The sequence below is a fragment of the Takifugu flavidus genome, chromosome 1, assembly GCF_003711565.1.
Source record: "Takifugu flavidus isolate HTHZ2018 chromosome 1, ASM371156v2, whole genome shotgun sequence".
Taxonomy (NCBI): domain Eukaryota; kingdom Metazoa; phylum Chordata; class Actinopteri; order Tetraodontiformes; family Tetraodontidae; genus Takifugu; species Takifugu flavidus.
Genome location: NC_079520.1, coordinates 6386368 through 6407252, shown reverse-complemented (window position 1 = coordinate 6407252; position 20885 = coordinate 6386368). Strand labels below are relative to the sequence as shown.

At 39.6% G+C, this 20885-nt stretch overlaps 4 protein-coding genes and 1 pseudogene across 4 annotated transcripts in view; 4 read left to right on the top strand and 1 right to left on the bottom strand.

Moving 5' to 3' along the window:
• Positions 1–8382, top strand: part of LOC130527738 (olfactory receptor 11H6-like) — a 43177-nt gene extending 34795 nt beyond the window's left edge. Inside the window, exon 2 of the mRNA XM_057036456.1 lies at positions 3774–8382. Within this exon, the coding sequence (XP_056892436.1) occupies positions 7139–8077 (939 nt within the window). The 5' untranslated portion in view covers positions 3774–7138 and the 3' untranslated portion in view covers positions 8078–8382. The remainder of the gene's footprint in view (positions 1–3773) is intronic.
• LOC130527728 (olfactory receptor 11A1-like) lies at positions 2059–3762 on the bottom strand. Its single transcript, XM_057036445.1, has one exon. It carries the CDS (start codon positions 3147–3149, stop codon positions 2208–2210), a length of 942 nt encoding a protein of 313 aa, XP_056892425.1. The 5' UTR covers positions 3150–3762; the 3' UTR covers positions 2059–2207.
• A 2735-nt stretch (positions 8383–11117) lies between the features above and the next one.
• Positions 11118–15069, top strand: LOC130536967 (olfactory receptor 11H6-like). Its single transcript, XM_057053339.1, has 2 exons — positions 11118–13853; positions 14470–15069. The coding sequence occupies exon 1, from the start codon at positions 11259–11261 to the stop codon at positions 12195–12197; it is 939 nt and encodes a 312-aa protein (XP_056909319.1). The 5' UTR covers positions 11118–11258; the 3' UTR covers positions 12198–13853; positions 14470–15069.
• Positions 15070–16390: 1321 nt separating this feature from the next.
• LOC130529478 (putative gustatory receptor clone PTE01) lies at positions 16391–17750 on the top strand (annotated as a pseudogene).
• A 1728-nt stretch (positions 17751–19478) lies between these two features.
• On the top strand, positions 19479–20632 carry LOC130529399 (olfactory receptor 11H6-like). The gene has a single exon (XM_057039538.1). The coding sequence runs from the start codon at positions 19479–19481 to the stop codon at positions 20415–20417; it is 939 nt and encodes a 312-aa protein (XP_056895518.1). The 3' UTR covers positions 20418–20632.
• The last annotated feature ends 253 nt before the right edge of the window (positions 20633–20885 follow it).

Below are 20885 nucleotides of genomic sequence, written 5' to 3'. Positions count from 1 at the left end.
AAGAACAAAACTGCATCAGCTATGGTTTTTCAGAGGTGGCAGAAAATAAAGAGTATAGAGAAGGATGCTGGTGTGATGCCAGCCTGGTAAAATATCTGTATTGACATAGTTATTGACTGATCTCAGCCACAATAGGAATTACAGAGAGAATTGGTGTTTGCAGACCAGTCAAGTTGGTCAGCACAGCCAAGTAAATTTTGGTCTGGTTGATGTGAACACATCCTACATTGATGAAAACAGGCTATAACATAGGTCTGCACTTCTAGAAGGTGACTAACATCTCTTTGGTGGTGTTGAGGGGGAAATGGTTTGATCTACCAAATAATAGTTTCTCACAGAGAGCCCAGATTGATGGATAGCTGCAGTGGTGGTTGACCTTCTAGGACTTTTTCCTATGTAAATGCAGGATCTCTGGAGCTCAGCCAGAGCGTCCATTGTGTTCTTGGTTTTGTTTATTACACAACTCCTTCCAATTCCGATTTTTCCATTTGGTCAAACAGCCAGCAATGGTAGGAGTTCTGGTTCTTTTGAACTTATTCCATTTCAGAATGTGGAGGCCAATTTGCTCCTGGGATCCTTTAGTGCCACATAATTTTTTAAAGCTATTCCAATGTGTGCTTCAGCAATCATTTTATTTTGTGGATTACAAAGAGTTGGATTATTATCCTGTGCAGTGGGCTTGTCAATCTATTCTTACGGAAACTGTTTTGTCTTAAATTAAAACCTTTCTTTGATTAAACCTCCATTGTTTGTGTGCTGAATTTGGGTCCAGATTCGTTATGTGACACCTTTTTAGACTTTTTTTTGACAATATGGAGTTGAATCTACATTTCTGACTATTTAACATGTATGTAAAATTTTACATTTCTTCTACCATGTGAGGGCTGGTGTGTGAGGCCCAGTTTATAAAAGGGAAATGATGTGGAGGAACAAAGTTTGGAGTGCAAAATCTTTAATGTTATAGGAAGCTGGTGGATATACACGAAATGGCTAGCCGATTCAGGCAACCAAACAGCCAAGGAGCATGTAAAAATCCAGAAACAAAGAACAAACCTTTATTACACAGAAGGGAAACAAGAAGTAATGTGAAGTAAAAATTTTATGCAGAGCTATACTAATCTGAAACATTAGGTTGAATTAAATGCTAAATGTTTTTTGTAAGATTTAGAGCTTCCGATGCTTGAGCAAGAAGAGGAACAGCCCCTTGGGGAACCAATAACTCTGATTCAGTTGAGAGATGCTTTAGCTGGACTGAAAAAAGGCAAAAAGTCTCTGGGATGGAATAGGAGTCTGGGAGAGTTCTATCCCAAGTTTTCGGAAGAGCTGGGACAATCAGTTTTGTCTACATTCATAAAGTCATTGAGGAAAGCCTTTTACAGTGACATGAATGCTGCCTTGATAACTTGAAGGCAAACTCCTGGCAAATGACTAAAACTGTAGACCACTGTCTATCCTAAATGCAGAAGTAAAAATCTTTGCCATATATTAGCCTCAACTTTAGAGCCACAGAACTATGCTACTATGCAAATTATGAGTGATCAGAGGGGGTTTATGAAATCCAGGCTTACTACTGACAACAAATGGTCTCTGCTTCATGTAATTCATGCTACGGTTGCCACTGAAATCTGTCTCAGTCCACAGTGCTGGAGTTGATATGATTCTAACATGACAATTGAAAGCAGATAAGATACTGTAAATTTTTATTTGCAATTTTCTTTCTTAAAACATAGCCTCTGAAAGGTCCAGATATGAGGGGTGTTGTCATCACTAGGGTTTTGCCCTTTCTTCTATTCTCTGTCTTACTATTCTTTGTCTTTATTTCTATTTGCGATAGGGTTCATCTTGGAGGAGTCATCGTCTCCTCACAGAGCCAGCATGGAAAGACAAACAACCAGTCACATTGAGATTCTTACCTAAGGACACTGTGGATTAGCAATTTCACCTACCAACAAAATACATGGCACATAGAAAAAACAAATTGGAACCCTGATGTGAGGTGACAGTAATAACCACAGCAAACCCATGATTCATCACTGTGCTACGTTTTTCTAGAACAAACAAAACAGTCATTGCTATGTGAAAATATTTATTTTGTGGCCAAGCACCAATCTTTTACATAACTGTAACAGTAATAACCACTGCAAAACTGATTCATCACTGTGCCACTTTTTTCTTTATGAAACAGGAATAGGGAGAAGGAATTGTTGCTACATGAAAATATTTATCTTGTGGCCAAGCAAAAATCTTTTACATGATTGTCTCATCTTTGGTAAGTTAAAACCATACAAGAACGGGGTGATCATTGGTTGGATAAGGAGGAGGTATATAGATAGAATAATCCGTAATTTATCTGGTACCGCTGCAGCATCAATCCTGGACTCTGAAAAATGAAAAAGGGTGCCAAGAAACATGTTTGACAACGAGACAATCTGAGGAGTGCAGGTGGAGACGGCTTTCTGTGTATTTTCCTTTGAGGCCTTGAGACAAACACCCAAAATCTTTACATATGAGAATGAAATAAGACCAAATGGAACAACTATTGTCAAAAATGCAAATATCAGATCCGATATTTTGTCAATTGCTGAAACTGAACAAGCTAGTTGGATTATTAAATGGTAGTCACAGAACACTTTGTTGATGACATTTCCACAAAAGTCCAGATGGATAAAAAATGAGAATAAAACCAAAAAATTCATAACTGAATACCCCCACACACCTAAAATAATCTTACACACTCTCTCCGTGTTCATAATGAGACTGTATTGTAAAGGATAGCAGATAGCAACGTACCTGTCGTAGGCCATGGCTGCTAAACTGCAAAACTCAACTGATGCAGATGTGTAAATATAACACATCTGCAGGAAACACCAGGGCACAGTGACTTGGTGAGTATCTGAAAGCATTTGAGACAACATAAGAGGATACAGTGATGTGCTGCCACTTATTTCATTCACAAATAAATGACACACGAAGATGTACATGGGCTCATGCAGCCTTTTGTCCTTGTAAATAATCAGAATTAAAACCGAATTCACCATCCAAATTGACATAAACCAGAAGAGCATGATGCCAAAATACAGATATTTCAACTCTCCAATATCACCATAGGCTGCAAGCACAAAATACACATTCTTAGTTTTGTTCTCCATCTTTCACTTGTGAAATCTTTGCAATATATCTAGTCCATCCAGTTGCTCAAACATTCTCAGCATCAGCATCAGATGTAAACATCTTAGTCAACTGAGGAGGACAAAATCTACCCTGAACTTATACTGTCACTGACTTGGGTTTAGTGGAGGGGAGGGCCTGTTCTTCATAGTGTAGAAATTTTGTTTAAAAAAAAATTCCCTTGGCTGACATTATGGAAAAGTTTTTTCAGTGCATTCATGTCATTTGCTGGACCTAGCAGAAAGATACGATGATCATTTTCAAAACAATATAAACTAAGTATATCTTTGTTATTGATCCCAGAGGAAGCAAGTGCAATGATATGAATCATTAGAGGACCTCAGATGCTCAAATAATTAGCCAGGGTAGAAATGAGGACCACATGTTCAAATATTATGTAAAAATGTTGCATTGTGGTTTTTCTGATGTCATGTCTGATGTCATCCAGATCATTGCTACGTGTGGTTGGCAAAAAATTCAAGGCTATGATGATTACAAGACTAAGTCAAACCTTTCTAATACAATCATATGACACATATGTAATTTTAACACTATTATAACATTTTTTTCATTTTCTTGACTGCATTATCCCTTATCCCTTTCAGGGTCATGCAGCGGGCACTGGAGCCTTGCCCAGTTACATGTGGACTAAGGCAGGGTCTACCCCTGGATGAATCACCAGCTCATCACAGGGCCCTATGTGAGCAATTGTGGGTCCGGTACCTTGCTCAAGGGTACCATGGCATTACTCTGAAGGTGTTCTGGCACTTCACCCTACTAACAGAATACCTGCTACATTTTAGCCCACTTCTGGGTCTTGAACCAGGAATCCTCCACTTCCCAGACTGAATTACCATCGCCCCAATCAACTTAACATTATTGGACTTGAAACGGCCTGGACATACTTTTTTTTGATTGAAATATATATCTAAGAACAACCCAAAACATTATCACACACAATTACTTCAGGATACAGCTTTTCTTATTGAGTACATTTATCAGTAAAGACTGACAGGACAAATCTGGGTGATGTCCTGTGAGATATCCTGATGTTTTTTTTTTTTTTTAAGCAATGATGATAATGAAACAACAAACATCCCCTGATATAACTTGGTGTCTATTATGACACCATGTCACAGATACACAGAAGGACAAAGGGACAGAGTAAACATGATGATTAAACCTCAGAGTCATTAGTCCACTAGATGTCTGTATCCCCAAGACATCAAATTATTGTTGTTATGCTTTGGGACCAGGAGTCTCTATACAGGACAAAAATGTATAGTAACTCCCACTGACCCCTGACAGAAATCTCTAGTCTCCAGAAATGCAAAACAGAAAAAAACTCACACAAATGAACATGTGTGTCAATGTGACATTTAGATTTAAGCTAGGAAAAAAGCAAAAGTTAGTTAACTTTGTAACTATGGTCTGATATAATCTTTTAAAATATGCACTGTAATCCCATGTATACATCCAACCATCAACTCTATTAATATATGATTATTCCTAATCAGGATCGTAGAACACTTGAGCCTATCCCAGCCAACAAGAGCTAGATTTGGGTTTCCAACATTTTGCATTGATGAGATGATCAATAATTATCAACCAATCGTTTTATATATAAAGCGTCTGTTACAATCAAAATTGTCTCTAGGCACTTTACAGAATCTCAGGGCCTGACCCCCAACAAGCAACAATGGCAAGTTAAAAAAAACCTTTAACAGGAAGAAACCTTGAGCAGGACAAAGCTCAAATAGGGGGACCTTCCTGCTGATGGCTGGCTGGGCAGAGAGGGAGGATAAGGGGATGGGGGCAGGTAGATGAAAGAATAGGTATTGGCATATAGGCAATAGGCATCAGCAATACCTGTAGATGGACACACAGAGGTGGAGGAGAGGGAGAGAAGCAAAAAACTGTCTGCAGTTTACATTTATATTGTGAAATATTTACATCTCAAATCTAAAGACAAATACTCAAGAATTGATTTTAAAGTATTTTGGTTTCATTAGCCAGTTTTAGTAATAGAGGGCCTCCCCTACCTCACCCATAACAAAACAGCGGACTTTTGTCATCCTGGGTCCATTGGAAAAGAGAACTCCTGACAGTAGACACTGGTAGATAGCCCTTCTCTACAGGCCTGGTTCCTAACCCTCAGTGCTTTTCCACAACACAGTGCAGGCTCAAGGTTGACTTGATACGATATGGTACAGCCACGTTGATTTTCCATTACACTATGGTACCTTTTGACATTGGTGGTATCTTCAAAACACAGAGCTGTGTCGGTTAAAGACAAGATCTACATTCGGCCTGCCACCAGGCTCATCCAGTTACCCGAGATCAGCGACATGGAGGATCAACCGACAGGCTTCCCTTCAGAGTTCAAATGTCTTCAAGACACATATTCGGGGGTGGCTGTAAATGTTTGTTTGTACTCTTGCAAGAGCCTTAATGCAAAAGAAAGAAATCGTATCTTCTAAATCCTATCTTACCATAAAATCTTCCTTACAGTTGGGGGCACCTCCATATGTTTTAGTCTGCAAAATCAAAATGTAGCAAGGCTTTATGGACAATACACACTGATTATACACACAGAACTTAAAATACTCACACGGCACAAAACTGTGGCACGTAAAAAGCAACATTAGCTTAGTTTATCGAATGTTACTGACAGGCTGAATTTATGTTTTTCCTGAGAAACTAAGCAATCACAAAATACAAGGGGAAGATGGAGTTAGCACTGGGGGTCAATAGTCAGCTCATTGTTTATAGGAAACAATGATACTATTCTTTAAGGTTGCTTGCCGTTCGGTGCCACAAAATAGTCTCTATTTGATCAAAAATGTCCAGTCCTTTTTCACCTAATTTGTTGATTGTCTGGTAATCATCAATCATGTTTTTAGGTTTTTTGAGCTTTTTTGTCGTATAAATGCAATGCGCGAGCACCCATCAGGGACCTCCAAATAAACCTCATTTTGAGTCTCAACATTTAGCTCCATCTTCTCAAATCTGCCACACACAGCTAAAAATACAGTATCTCATTGTTTGACCGGGGTATCATTTTGCATTTTTTTTCTGTAAAGTTAAGAAATTACGAAAGTTTTGAGCTTCCTGAAACCCATTAATCTGGTGATTCTTCAGTGAAGTCAAACCTCTAGTCAATCAGACCATTGACTGACAATAACAGAAAAGTACCTACTCAGCACGCTTGTAACCGCAGCCAATTAGGTCCTAAAAAGTATCTACTCGGCCCCAGTAGCCATAGTGGAAAACCCTCTAAACCATTCCGTGTCAAGTCTTGCTGAGTAGATACTAATGGAAAATTGACAAGAGTAAGAGGGAACTTAAATATCAAAGAGTCACTCAAAAAAAACATAGTTGGCTCATTACAACCTTACAAGTACTGTAACACTTTGGTGTTCTGAAGTACCTGGCAGAGGCAGCTAGATGGATGCAGGTAGATGATGGTCCTAGATGAAATCATAAGACCTGAGGTCATTGAAAAGCAAACAGTGATTTGTATAAATACATAACCTGAAGACTAGCATCATGAATATTTCTGGAATTTAATACCAATAATCCAATCTTTAAGGCTGCCCTTGTGGTTTCTGGCAGTAAAATATTGCAAATACTGTACTACAATATTCTAATGCATTGAGGACCATCATCTACCTGGAGCTCATGTATATCATAAAATTTTAAGTGATCAAAAATTACAGTACCATTATGTCTGTAATTTATGTTGATCTCTATTACTATCACATTGAAAATTAAAACGTTTTACTTCTTTTATACTGATATTGAGACACAACAGAAACAATGTTGTTGTCCTTTTTTAAAATTTCGGCAGGGAATTGATCTCTGGAGCTCTAATACATTCTGATTGGAGTTTAGCAGTGCTGAACCAACAATAAAAGCAGTTATGCTACCTGTCCAGAGCAGGTAAGGACAAGGCGTTTAAACGACATTAATGTTTTTGACCGAGACGCACAAAATGACGAACAAAACTAATATATTTTACTTATCGGGATTAAACGACCTCACGACAAACAGAGGCCTTATTTTCACCTTCATCTTTTTGTGTTACAGTTTGATTTGGATTGTAAATGGAGCTCTTATCTTGGTCATTATACTGGAGGAAAAACTTCATGAACCCATGTACATATTTCTGTGTAATTTGTGCATTAATAGTCTCTATGGGACAGCAGCTTTTTACCCCAAGTTCTTATATGATTTAGTGACTAACAACCATACCATATCTTATGCTGGTTGCATGTTACAAGTTTTTGTTATATACTCATATGCTGCAACTGATTTCTCAATTCTGGCCCTCATAGCTTATGACAGATATTTGGCTATATGTCGCCCGCTGGAGTATCACTCTTTAATGACTAAACATAAGGTTGTTTTGTTGGTGTGTTTCTCCAGACTTGTGCCTTGGCTTTGTCATACCACTGTGACGATAATGACCTCACTACTGCAATTATGTGACTCCCACATCGACAAACTCTATTGTGCAAACTGGTCAATTGTTAAGCTTTCTTGCAATTCAATAACGACAAACAATATTGTAGGATACATTTTCATTTTATTCTATTTCTGCCATGATGTTTTCATTATGTGCTCGTACGTGCCGTTGTTAAAATCTGCTGTGAAATCAAGAGACGGGAGGAAAAAGTTTACGCAGACATGCGTGCCACATTTGTTCTGCCTGCTTAACGTAACAGTTGCTCTTCTGTTTGACCTCATGTATGCCAGGTACGGATCACCCTCTATGTCAGCAGGTGTAAAGAATTTCATGGCTCTGCAATTTCTCTTGTTTCCACCAATTCTGAACCCTCTTATATATGGACTCAAACTGACGCAAGTTCGCAACAGGCTTTTAAATGTGTTTAAAGGTAAAGGCTAATGTTTTATTCATTTATCAGAAAATGTCTCTGCAGTATGATGAGCAGTCAAGAACCGATTTCCTTGGTCCAAATCATCACAGTGTTCACTGTTATAACTGGTTTCTTTCCAGTTGGTTGTGTACGGAAAGGTTTAAAGGTCCTTAAACATCTTTTGCTTGTCTTTAAGTGGCTACATACAAAGAACATGTTTAATATTATGAGATTTTCAGCCATCTAGTTGTGATAATGCAGAACATGTCAGAGAATGGCATGTTAATGTCAACCAATTTCTGGTTTATTAAAAATCTCCCACATGACCTTTAAAGCTGACTGTTACTTTATTTTAAAACTTGTTAAATGTGTCTTCAGGCTTCAACTCATTACTCAATTGTTATGCCTTGGCATTATAAAGGACATGGCAGACGTGGCCAAATGGATAGGTAGAAAATTATGGTCATAGATCGATATCTGAAGTCATCACAAAGCACAAGGTGATCTGTATGAACGCATAACCTGCAGACTAACCTCCTAAATATGTTGGGAATTTCATAACAACTATCCAATCATTAACACTGTCCTTTGTGGTTTCTAGTATTATTTATACAAGGATTAAAAATATTATTGTTACCACAATAAGCATATAGTATATAAATGATGGTCATAGGCACATTTAAATCATCATACAGGGGACACTGGTGTCTCTACAATTACGGCTATTTTGAAGTCTTAATCATTATTTGAACTTACAAGCACTTGCCAGTGTAGTGGCATGCAGCACTTAGTAAAGATGGTGAAGGAAGGCCGCTTTCTGTTTCACCATACTGTATTATACAACATATATTACAGTAGCGGGACAGTTACGAACAAAAGATGGACGTTTTTTGATAGCAGGAGAGGAACTAGGACCCCTTTCGAACATTGCCGAGGACATTCAGTCCCTTTTTGGTTGAGGAGGTTGTGTGGAGCGGGTGTCAGACTTCAGATTCCTGGGCATCTACATAAAGGGAAACCTTGACCTGGGACATTCATTTTGTGCTGGTCATCAAGAAGGGACAGCATAGTACTTCTTCAGAATACAAAGGCATAACCACCTCAGGCAGTAACTGTTTTTATCATTGCTCCATTGAGAACATTTTAACAAACTGTACGTGTGCTGTGGTTTTCCAGCTGCATGGCTGCAGAAAAGAAAACACTCTAGAGTGTCGCTATGACAGCTGAAAAGCTCATCGGCTGCCCTCTCCCACCCATGTAAAATCTATATACCGTATTTTCACGACCATAAGGTGCACTGTATTAAAAGGCGCAGTCTCAGTTATGGGTGCTATTTCTGTATTTAAAACATACACAAGGCGCACCGTATTATTAGGCGCATGCTGAAACATACAGTAAAAAATGACAACAGAAGTAAAACAGTGAGTTTCAACACATTTATTGAACAAAATATTCATTTTTCCGCCACAGAACCATCAAAGTTTTCATCTTCTGTATCTGAATTAAACAGCTGCACTATTTCAATGTCCAACATCCCGAATTCCTGTTCTTAATCATCTGAATCGGACTCACCGACCGGTTCTGGTTCAGCGTTGATTTTGTGAAAGCTCTTACAATACATGAAGACGGTATCATAGCCCATGCGTCTAGCATCCACCCGCATATGGTGGCATAACTTGCCCGCCGCTGCCTCATAGTCTTTGTGAAGGAGTGTTCGCCTTCCGTCATCCAGCGCATTGTCCGTTTCTGTGGCAGCCGAGAACCATGGTGAACGACGACTTCTCGTGTCCCGTTGTGCGTATCGCCACCGTGCCGGTCCCTTTTTCTCCTCTTTGTGGTCAAAGGGATGTTAAAAGTCAGAGGGATCTCATCCATGTTGGTGATGTGGCTGGGCGCGGTTATCTTGTCGCGGCAGTAGGTGCGGAAGATGGCCACCCTCTCCTGGTTAGGGTTAGGGAAGATGGCCGCCCTCTCCTGGTTAGGGTTAGGGAAGATGGCCACCCTCTCCTGGTTAGGGTTAGGGAAGATGGCCGCCCTCTCCTGGTAATCCGCGGGCAGCCACTGCGCAACAGTTGTCCTCGCGCGTATGGAGAGATGCCGCCTCCTCATGAAGCGAAAACACTAAGATTGCTCGATTGCCATTTTTCAGCCGCATATTCGATGGCCTGCAGTTTAAAGTAAGCCTCATTCATACGCGTCTCGCTTGACCGGCGCCATTTTAGGGGATCCTTACGCGGAGTTGTGCCGCTAAACGATTGGCGGAGCGTTTACCGTAGTGCACCCACCAAAGACGCACAGCAGATTTTGGAACTCAGTCCACACACAAGGCGCTCCATATTATAAGGCGCACCATCGATATTTGAGAAAATCTCAGTGTTTTAGGTGCGCCTTATAGTCGTGAAAATACGGTACTTCTCGCAGTCTCAGAAAGCCACACTGTATCTGCAAGGACCCATCCTAAAAAGAACACTTGCTCTTTGAACTGCTGCCTTGGCGCAAAAGTTTTAGGTCACTCAAAGCAAAAACAAACAGGCAATAAAGGAGTTTCTGTGCCAGAAACATAATTATACTCTACTCTGAGAAGACTTGAAGATATTCTCATTATGCAACTAACATGAGAATTCATGTAAAAACTGGCTGTGAATGCAGAATGTTTGGCCTGTGCTGTTTTCCTATTTTAGTTTTTAACCTTTTAGAAAACTGCTATTTTGATTGTATTTTATAATTATAGTCATGTACTTTAATGATTTCACTTTCAAATTTTGTTGGACCCCGACAACGACAATAAAGGAATTCTGATTCTGAATGAGCAAATGACCAAATCCCCAAATGCTCAGATAGGGTCTAGCGATGAGCTGACGACTTGTCCACCCTGCCTTTGCTCATTTGCTGCTAGGATAGGCTTCAGCATGCTCCCTTCGACCCCACAAGGGAAATAGCATCAAGAAAAAAGTACAGTGACATCATGTCTGTGTTGTGTATTGATCTATATTACTATCACAGTGGGAGTTAAAAAGTTTTACTTCTTTTATACTGATGTTGAGACACAATAGAAACAATGTTGTTGTCTGTTTCTTTACATTTCAACAGGGAATTGATCTCTGGAGCTCTAATACATTCTGATTGGAGTTTAGCAGTGCTGAACAAACAATAAAAGCAGTTTTGCTACCTGTCCAGAGCAGGTAAGGACAAGGCGTTTAAACGACATTAATGTTTTTGACCAAGACGCACAAAATGACGAACAAAACTAATATATTTTACTTATCGGGATTAAACGACCTAACAACAAACAGAGGCCTTATTTTCACCTTCATCTTTTTGTGTTACAGTTTGATTTGGATTGTAAATGGAGCTCTTATCTTGGTCATTATACTGGAGGAAAAACTTCATGAACCCATGTACATATTTCTGTGTAATTTGTGCATTAATAGTCTCTATGGGACAGCAGCTTTTTACCCCAAGTTCTTATATGATTTAGTGACTAACAACCGTACCATATCTTATGCTGGTTGCATGTTACAAGGTTTTGTTATATACTCATATGCTGGAACTGATTTCTCAATTCTGGCCCTCATGGCTTATGACAGATATTTGGCTATATGTCGCCCGCTGGAGTATCACTCTGTAATGACTAAACATAAGGTTGTTTTGTTGGTGTGTTTCTCCAGGCTGGTGCCTTGCCTTTGTTTTACCGTTTTGATCATAATGACCTCTCTACTGCAATTATGTGACTCCCACATCGACAAACTCTATTGCGCAAACTGGTCAATTGTTAAGCTTTCTTGCAATTCAATAACGGCAAACAATATTGTAGGATACATTGTCATTTTATTCTATTTCTGCCATGTTGTTTTCATTATGTGCTCGTACGTGCCGTTGTTAAAATCTGCTGTGAAATCAAGAGACGGGAGGAAAAAGTTTACGCAGACATGCGTGCCACATTTGTTCTGCCTGCTTAATGTAACCGTTGCTCTGCTGTTTGACCTCATGTATGCCAGGTACGGATCACCCTCTCTGTCAGCAGGTGTAAAGAATTTCATGTCTCTGCAGTTTCTCTTGTTTCCACCAATTCTGAACCCTCTTATATATGGACTCAAACTGACACAAGTTCGCAACAGGCTTTTAAATGTGTTTAAAGGTAAAGGCTAATGTTTTATTCATTTATCAGAAAATGTCTCTGCAGTATGATGAGCAGTCAAGAACCGATTTCCTTTCTCTAAATCATCACAGTGTTCACTGTTATAACTGGTTTCTTTCCAGTTGGTTGTGTACGGAAAGGTTTAAAGGTCCTTAAACATCTTTTGCTTGTCTTTAAGTGGCTACATACAAAGAACATGTTTCATATTGTGAGATTTTCAGCCATCTAGTTGTGATAATGCAGAACATGTCAGAGAATGGCATGTTAATGTCAACCAATTTCTGACAATGGTTTATTAAAAATCTCCCACATGACCTTTAAGGCTGACTGTTACTTTATTTTAAAACTTGTTAAATGTGTCTTCAGGCTTCAACTCATTACTCAATTGTTATGCCTTGGCGTTATAAAGGACATCGCAGACGTGGCCAAATGGATAGGTAGAAAATTATGGTCATAGATCGATATCTGAAGTCATCACAAAGCACAAGGTGATCTGTATGAATGCATAACCTGCAGACTGACATCCTAAATATGTTGGAAATTTCATAACAACTATCCAATCATTAACACTGTCCTTTGTGGTTTCTAGTATTATTTATACAAGGATTAAAAATATTATTGTTACCACAATAAGCATATAGTATATAAATGATGGTCATAGGCACATTTAAATCATCATACAGGGGACACTGGTGTCTCTACAATTACAGCTATTTTGAAGTCTTAATCATTATTTGAACTTACAAGCACTTGCCAGTGTAGTGGTATGCAGCACTTAGTAAAGATGGTGAAGGAAGGCCGCTTTCTGTTTCACCATACTGTATTATATAACATATATTACAGTAGCGGGACAGTTACGAACAAAAGATGGACGTTTTTTGATAACAGGAGAGGTACTAGGACCCCTTTCGAACATTGCCGAGGACATTCAGTCCCTTTTTGGTTGAGGAGGTTGTGTGGAGCGGGTGTCAGACTTCAGATTCCTGGGCATCTACATAAAGGGAAACCTTGACCTGGGACATTCATTCTATGCTGGTCATCAAGAAGGGACAGCATAGTACTTCTTCAGAATACAAAGGGATAACCACCTCAGGCAGTAACTGTTTTTATCATTGCTCCATTGAGAACATTTTAACAAACTGTACGTGTGCTGTGGTTTTCCAGCTGCATGGCTGCAGAAAAGAAAACACTCTAGAGCAGGGGTGGGGAACCCCCGGCCTCCGGGCCATATACGGCCTACGAGACCATTTCTACCGGCCCGCAACGCAATAAGATTTTTATATTTTATATGTGCACTTATACAGTGGGACCGTTCACTAAACTCCGCGAGCTGCGAGTAGCAGCGGTAGCGTAGTTTTGCCTTTCGTATCCTGAAATTTCTTTCGTAACAAGAGGAAACATTTTCCCGTGTTCTGAGATAAAACAGACGGTTATGTTATGTATGAGTCAAGGTCAGGGTCAGTGAACACAGCATGTGATGTACGTAATGGGCTGGACTGATTGACACGGATGAAAAATGCATAGCGAAACACGCTAAACTCGACGAGTTGAAAGGACAGATGCGTTTGGATAAAATTAACGCTCTTCGTCGGCGTTTGGAGGCTCAACAAGCAGCTTTCACACGACCATGTACCGACAGAGAGAATATTACGCGTGCAAGTTTTGTGGTGAGTGAATTAATAGCCACGAAGCTGAAACCTCACGCCGAAGGAGAGTTCGTGAATGTGCCTCGTAGCCGCCGCTGAGGCGCTCGCGCCGGACAAAGCAAAAATGTTTCAAAGCGTGAATTTCTTTTCGTGAATAACTATTAAACTAAGACATATATTGTTATGATTCCAGTGGCTAACGGTATGTTTTTATGGTCAAGGAATCTAAATATGTAGTCAAAGTATATGTGGCACTAATATTTATGGTGGAAACCACAATATGCCAGGAATTGTTGCGCTTGGCGGAGGTCTGCGCTCTCCGAGTGTTTTCTAGTTGTTATTATTATTGTCTTTATCTTTATTTCTTTTAATTTATTTTCTTGATTATCTTGTTGTATTGCAGTTTTTGTGAGTAGAGGCCTCGAACAGGCCCTTACGGGTCTCTTGCCTCAACTCTGCACCTCTTTTTTTAATTGTTTTGTATGATCATGAAAACATATTTTACTTGTTTGTCATTTTATTCTATTTTTTTTGGTGATTTTATATGCATGTGTGCGAAATAAACAATTCAAACTCAAATGCAGCAATCATGAGACTTAGTAACACAGTGGTTATAGACTTTTTTTTGTATCCCTAGGTATGTGTTCATAATAGTATGGCCCTCGGAGGACTTTATAAAAATTGAAATGGCCCTCGATATGAAAAAGGTTCCCCACCCCTGCTCTAGAGTGTCGCTATCACAGCTGAAAAGTTCATCGGCTTCCCTCTCCCGCCCATGTAAAATCTATATACCGTATTTTCACGACCATAAGGCGCACTGTATTAAAAGGCGCAGTCTCAGTTATGGGTGCTATTTCTGTATTTAAAACATACATAAGGCACACCGTATTATTAGGCGCATGCTGAAACATACAGTAAAAAATGACAATGGAAGTAAAACAGTGAGTTTCAACACATTTATTGAACAAAATATTCATTCTTCCGCCACAAAACCATCAAAGTTTTCATCTTCTGTATCTGAATTAAACAGCTGCACTATGTCATTGTCCAACATCCCGAATTCCTGTTCTTAATCATCTGAATCGGACTCACCGACCGGTTCCGGTTCAGCGTTGATTTTGTGAAAGCTCTTCCAATACATGAAGACGGTATCATAGCCCATGCGTCTCCAATCCACCTGCATATGGTGGCATAACTTGCCCGCCGCTGCATCATAGTCTTTGTGAAGGAGTGTTAGCCTTCCGTCATCCAGCGCTCTGTCCGTTTCCATGGCAGCCGAGACCGACGTGTGCAACCCGACCGGTGACGACGTTCTTGTGCCCCGTTGTGCGTATCGCCACCGTGCCGGTCCCTTTTTCTCCTCTTTGTGGGTCAAAGGGATGTTAAAAGTCAGAGGGATCTCATCCATGTTGGTGATGTGGCTGGGCGCGGTTATCTTGTCACGGCAGTAGGTGCGGAAGATGGCCACCCTCTCCTGGTTAGGGTTAGGGAAGATGGTCGCCCTCTCCTGGTAATCCGCGGGCAGCCACTGCGCAACAGTTGTCCTCGCGCGTATGGAGAGATGCCGCCTCCTCATAAATCGAAAACACTAAGATTGCTCGATTGCCATTTTTCAGCCGCATATTCGATGGCCTGCAGTTTAAAGTAAGCCTCATTCATACGCGTCTCGCTTGACCGCGCCATTTTAGGGGATCCTTACGCGGAGGTGTGCTGCTAATCGATTGGCGGAGCGTTTACCGTAGTGCACCCACCAAAGACGCACAGCAGATTTTGGAACTCAGTCCACACACAAGGCGCTCCATATTATAAGGCGCACCGTCGATATTTGAGAAAATCTCAGTGTTTTAGGTGCGCCTTATAGTCTTGAAAATACGGTACTTCTCGCAGTCTCAGAAAGCCACACTGTATCTGCAAGGACCCATCCTAAAAAGAACACTTGCTCTTTGAACTGCTGCCTTGGCGCAAAGGTTTTAGATCACTCAAAGCAAAAACAAACAGGCAATAAAGGAGTTTCTGTGCCAGAAACATAATTATACTCCACTCTGAGAAGACTTGAAGATATTCTCATTATGCAACTAACATGAGAATTCATGTAAAAACTGGCTGTGAATGCAGAATGTTTGGCCTGTGCTGTTTTCCTATTTTAGTTTTTAACCTTTTAGAAAACTGCTATTTTGATTGTATTTTATAATTATAGTCATGTACTTTAATGATTTCACTTTCAAATTTTGTTGGACCCCGACAACGACAATAAAGGAATTCTGATTCTGAATGAGCAAATGACCAATCCCCAAATGCTCAGATAGGGTCTAGCGATGAACTGACGACTTGTCCACCCTGCCTTTGCTCATTTGCTGCTAGGATAGGCTTCAGCATGCTCCCTTCGACCCCACAAGGGAAATAGCATCAAGAAAAAAGTACAGTGACATCATGTCTGTGTTGTGTATTGATCTATATTACTATCACAGTGGGAGTTAAAAAGTTTTACTCCTTTTATACTGATATTGAGACACAACAGAAACAATGTTGTTGTCTGTTTCTTTACATTTCGACAGGGAATTGATCTCTGGAGCTCTAATACATTCTGATTGGAGTTTAGCAGTGCTGAACCAACAATAAAAGCAGTTATGCTACCTGTCCAGAGCAGGTAAGGACAAGGCGTTTAAACGACATTAATGTTTTTGACCGAGACGCACAAAATGACGAACAAAACTAATATATTTTACTTATTGGGATTAAACGACCGAACAACAAACAGACGCCTCATTTTCACCTTCATCTTTTTGTGTTACAGTTTGATTTGGATTGTAAATGGAGCTCTTATCTTGGTCATTATACTGGAGGAAAAACTTCATGAACCCATGTACATATTTCTGTGTAATTTGTGCATTAATAGTCTCTATGGGACAACAGCTTTTTACCCCAAGTTCTTATATGATTTAGTGACTAACAACCGTACCATATCTTATGCTGGTTGCATGTTACAAGGTTTTGTTATATACTCATATGCTTCAACTGATTTCTCAATTCTGGCCCTCATGGCTTATGACAGATATTTGGCTATATGTCGCCCGCTGGAGTATCACTCTTTAATGACTAAACATAAGGTTGTTTTGTTGGTGTGTTTCTCCAGGCTGGTGCCTTGGCTTTGTCATACCGTTTTGATGATAATGACCTCACTACTGCAATTATGTGACTCCCACATCGACAAACTCTATTGCGCAAACTGGTCAATTGTTAAGCTTTCTTGCAATTCAATAACAACAAACAATATTGTAGGATACATTTCATTTTATTCTATTTCTGCCATGTTGTTTTCATTATGTGCTCGTACGTGCCGTTGTTAAAATCTGCTGTGAAATCAAGAGACGGGAGGAAAAAGTTTACACAGACGTGCATGCCACATTTGTTCTGCCTGCTTAACGTAACAGTTGCTCTGCTGTTTGACCTCATGTATGCCAGGTACGGATCACCCTCTCTGTCAGCAGGTGTAAAGAATTTCATGGCTCTGCAGTTTCTCTTGTTTCCACCAATTCTGAACCCTCTTATATATGGACTCAAACTGACGCAAGTTCGCAACAGGCTTTTAAATGTGTTTAAAGGTAAAGGCTAATGTTTTATTCATTTATCAGAAAATGTCTCTCCATTACGATGAGCAGACAAGAACCGATTTCCTTGGTCTAAATCATCACAGTGTTCACTGTTATAACTGGTTTCTTTCCAGTTGGTTGTGTACGGAAAGGTTTAAAGGTCCTTAAACATCTTTTGCTTGTCTTTAAGTGGCTACATACAAAGAACATGTTTCATATTGTGAGATTTTCAGCCATCTAGTTGTGATAATGCAGAACATGTCAGAGAATGGCATGTTAATGTCAACCAATTTCTGGTTTATTAAAAATCTCCCACATGACCTTTAAAGCTGACTGTTACTTTATTTTAAAACTTTTTAAATATGTCTTCAGGCTTTAACTCATTACTCAATCGTTATGGCTTGGCATTATAAAGGACATGGCAGACGTGGCCAAATGGATAGGTAGAAAATGATGGTCATAGATCGATATCTGAAGTCATCACAAAGCACAAGGTGATCTGTATGAACGCATAACCTGCAGACTAACCTCCTAAATATGTTGGAAATTTCATAACAACTATCCAATCATTAACACTGTCCTTTGTGGTTTCTAGTATTTATACAAGGATTAAAAATATTATTGTTACCACAATAAGCATATAGTATATAAATGATGGTCATAGGCACATTTAAATCATCATACAGGGGACACTGGTGTCTCTACAATTACAGCTATTTTGAAGTCTTAATCATTATTTGAACTTACAAGCACTTGCCAGTGTAGTGGTATGCAGCACTTAGTAAAGATGGTGAAGGAAGGCCGCTTTCTGTTTCACCATACTGTATTATATAACATATATTACAGTAGCGGGACAGTTACGAACAAAGATGGACGTTTTTTGATAGCAGGAGAGGTCCTAGGACCCCTCTCGAGCATTTCCGAGGACATTCAGTCCCTTTTTGGTTGAGGAGGTTGTGTGGAGTGGGTGTCAGACTTCAGATTCCTGGGCGTCTACATAAAGGGAAACCTTGACCTGGGACATTCATTCTATGCTTGTCATCAAGAAGGGACAGCAGAGTACTTCTTCAGAATACAAAGGCATAACCACCTCAGACAGTAACTGCTTTTATCATTGCTCCATTGAGAACATTTTAACAAACTGTACGTGTGCTGTGGTTTTCCAGCTGCATGGCTGCAGAAAAGAAACCAGTCTAGAGTGTCGCTATCACAGCTGAAAAGCTCATCGGCTGCCCTCTCCCGCCCATGTAAAATCTATATACTTCTCGCAGTCTCAGAAAGCCACACTGTATCTGCAAGGACCCATCCTAAAAAGAACACTTGCTCTTTGAACTGCTGTCTTGGGGCAAAAGTTTTAGGTCACTCAAAGCAAAAACAAACAGGCAATAAAGGAGTTTCTGTGCCAGAAACATAATTATACTCTACTCTGAGAAGACTTGAAGATATTCTCATTATGCAACTAACATGAGAATTCATGTAAAAATTGGCTATGAATGCAGAATGTTTGGCCTGTGCTGTTTTCCTATTTTAGTTTTAACCTTTTAGAAAACTGCTATTTTGATTGTATTTTATAATTATAGTCATGTACTTTAATGATTTCACTTTCAAATTTTGTTGGACCCCGACAACGACAATAAAGGAATTCTGATTCTGAATGAGCAAATGACCAAATCCCCAAATGCTCAGATCGGGTCTTGCGATGAGCTAACGACTTGTCCACCCTGCCTTTGCTCATTTGCTGCTAGGATAGGCTTCAGCATGCTTCCTTCGACCCCACAAGGGAAATAGCATCAAGAAAAAAGTAGTGACATCATGTCTGTGTTGTGTATTGATCTATATTACTATCACAGTGGGAGTTAAAAAGTTTTTCTCCTTTTATACTGATATTGAGACACAACAGAAACAATGTTGTTGTCTGTTTCTTTACATTTCGACAGGGAATTGATCTCTGGAGCTCTAATACATTCTGATTGGAGTTTAGTAGTGCTGAACAAACAATAAAAGCAGTTTTGCTACCTGTCCAGAGCAGGTAAGGACACGCGTTTAAACGACATTAATGTTTTTGACCGAGACGCACAAAATGACCAACAAAACTAATATATTTTACTTATCGGGATTAAACGACGTAACGACAAACAGAGGCCTTATTTTCACCTTCATCTTTTTGTGTTACAGTTTGATTTGGATTGTAAATGGAGCTCTTATCTTGGTCATTATACTGGAGGAAAAACTTCATGAACCCATGTACATATTTCTGTGTAATTTGTGCATTAATAGTCTCTATGGGACAGCAGCTTTTTACCCCAAGTTCTTATATGATTTAGTGACTAACAACCGTACCATATCTTATGCTGGTTGCATGTTACAAGGTTTTGTTATATACTCATATGCTTCAACTGATTTCTCAATTCTGGCCCTCATGGCTTATGACAGATATTTGGCTATATGTCGCCCGCTGGAGTATCACTCTTTAATGACTAAACATAAGGTTGTTTTGTTGGTGTGTTTCTCCAGGCTGGTGCCTTGGCTTTGTTTGACCGTTTTGATCATAATGACCTCTCTATTGCAACTATGTGACTCCCACATCGACAAACTCTATTGCGCAAACTGGTCAATTGTTAAGCTTTCTTGCAATTCAATAACGGCAAACAATATTGTAGGATACATTTTCATTTTATTCTATTTCTGCCATGATGTTTTCATTATGTGCTCATACGTGCCGTTGTTAAAATCTGCTGTGAAATCAAGAGACGGGAGGAAAAAGTTTACGCAGACATGCGTGCCACATTTGTTCTGCCTGCTTAACGTAACAGTTGCTCTGCTGTTTGACCTCATGTATGCCAGGTACGGATCACCCTCTCTGTCAGCAGGTGTAAAGAATTTCATGGCTCTGCAGTTTATCTTGTTTCCACCAATTCTGAACCCTCTTATATATGGACTCAAACTGACGCAAGTTCGCAACAGGCTTTTAAATGTGTTTAAAGGTAAAGGCTAATGTTTTATTCATTTATCAGAAAATGTCTCTGCAGTATGATGAGCAGTCAAGAACCGATTTCTTTGCTCTAAATCATCACAGTGTTCACTGTTATAACTGGTTTCTTTCCAGTTGGTTGTGTACGGAAAGGTTTAAAGGTCCTTAAACATCTTTTGCTTGTCTTTAAGTGGCTACATACAAAGAACATGTTTCATATTGTGAGATTTTCAGCCATCTAGTTGTGATGATGCAGAACATGTCAGAGAATGGCATGTTAATGTCAAACATTTTCTGGTTCATTAAAAATCTCCCACATGACCTGTAAAGCTGACTGTTACTTGTTAAATGTGTATTATGCATTCATCTCCTTACCTAACCTGAGTCAGATGATCAGGCTTTTTGGCACTTCATTTTCAGCCAAACTATTCACGTGTAAAGTATTATTCCACCCATGCATAAACACACACTAAGACTTCCCTCTTTTGAAAA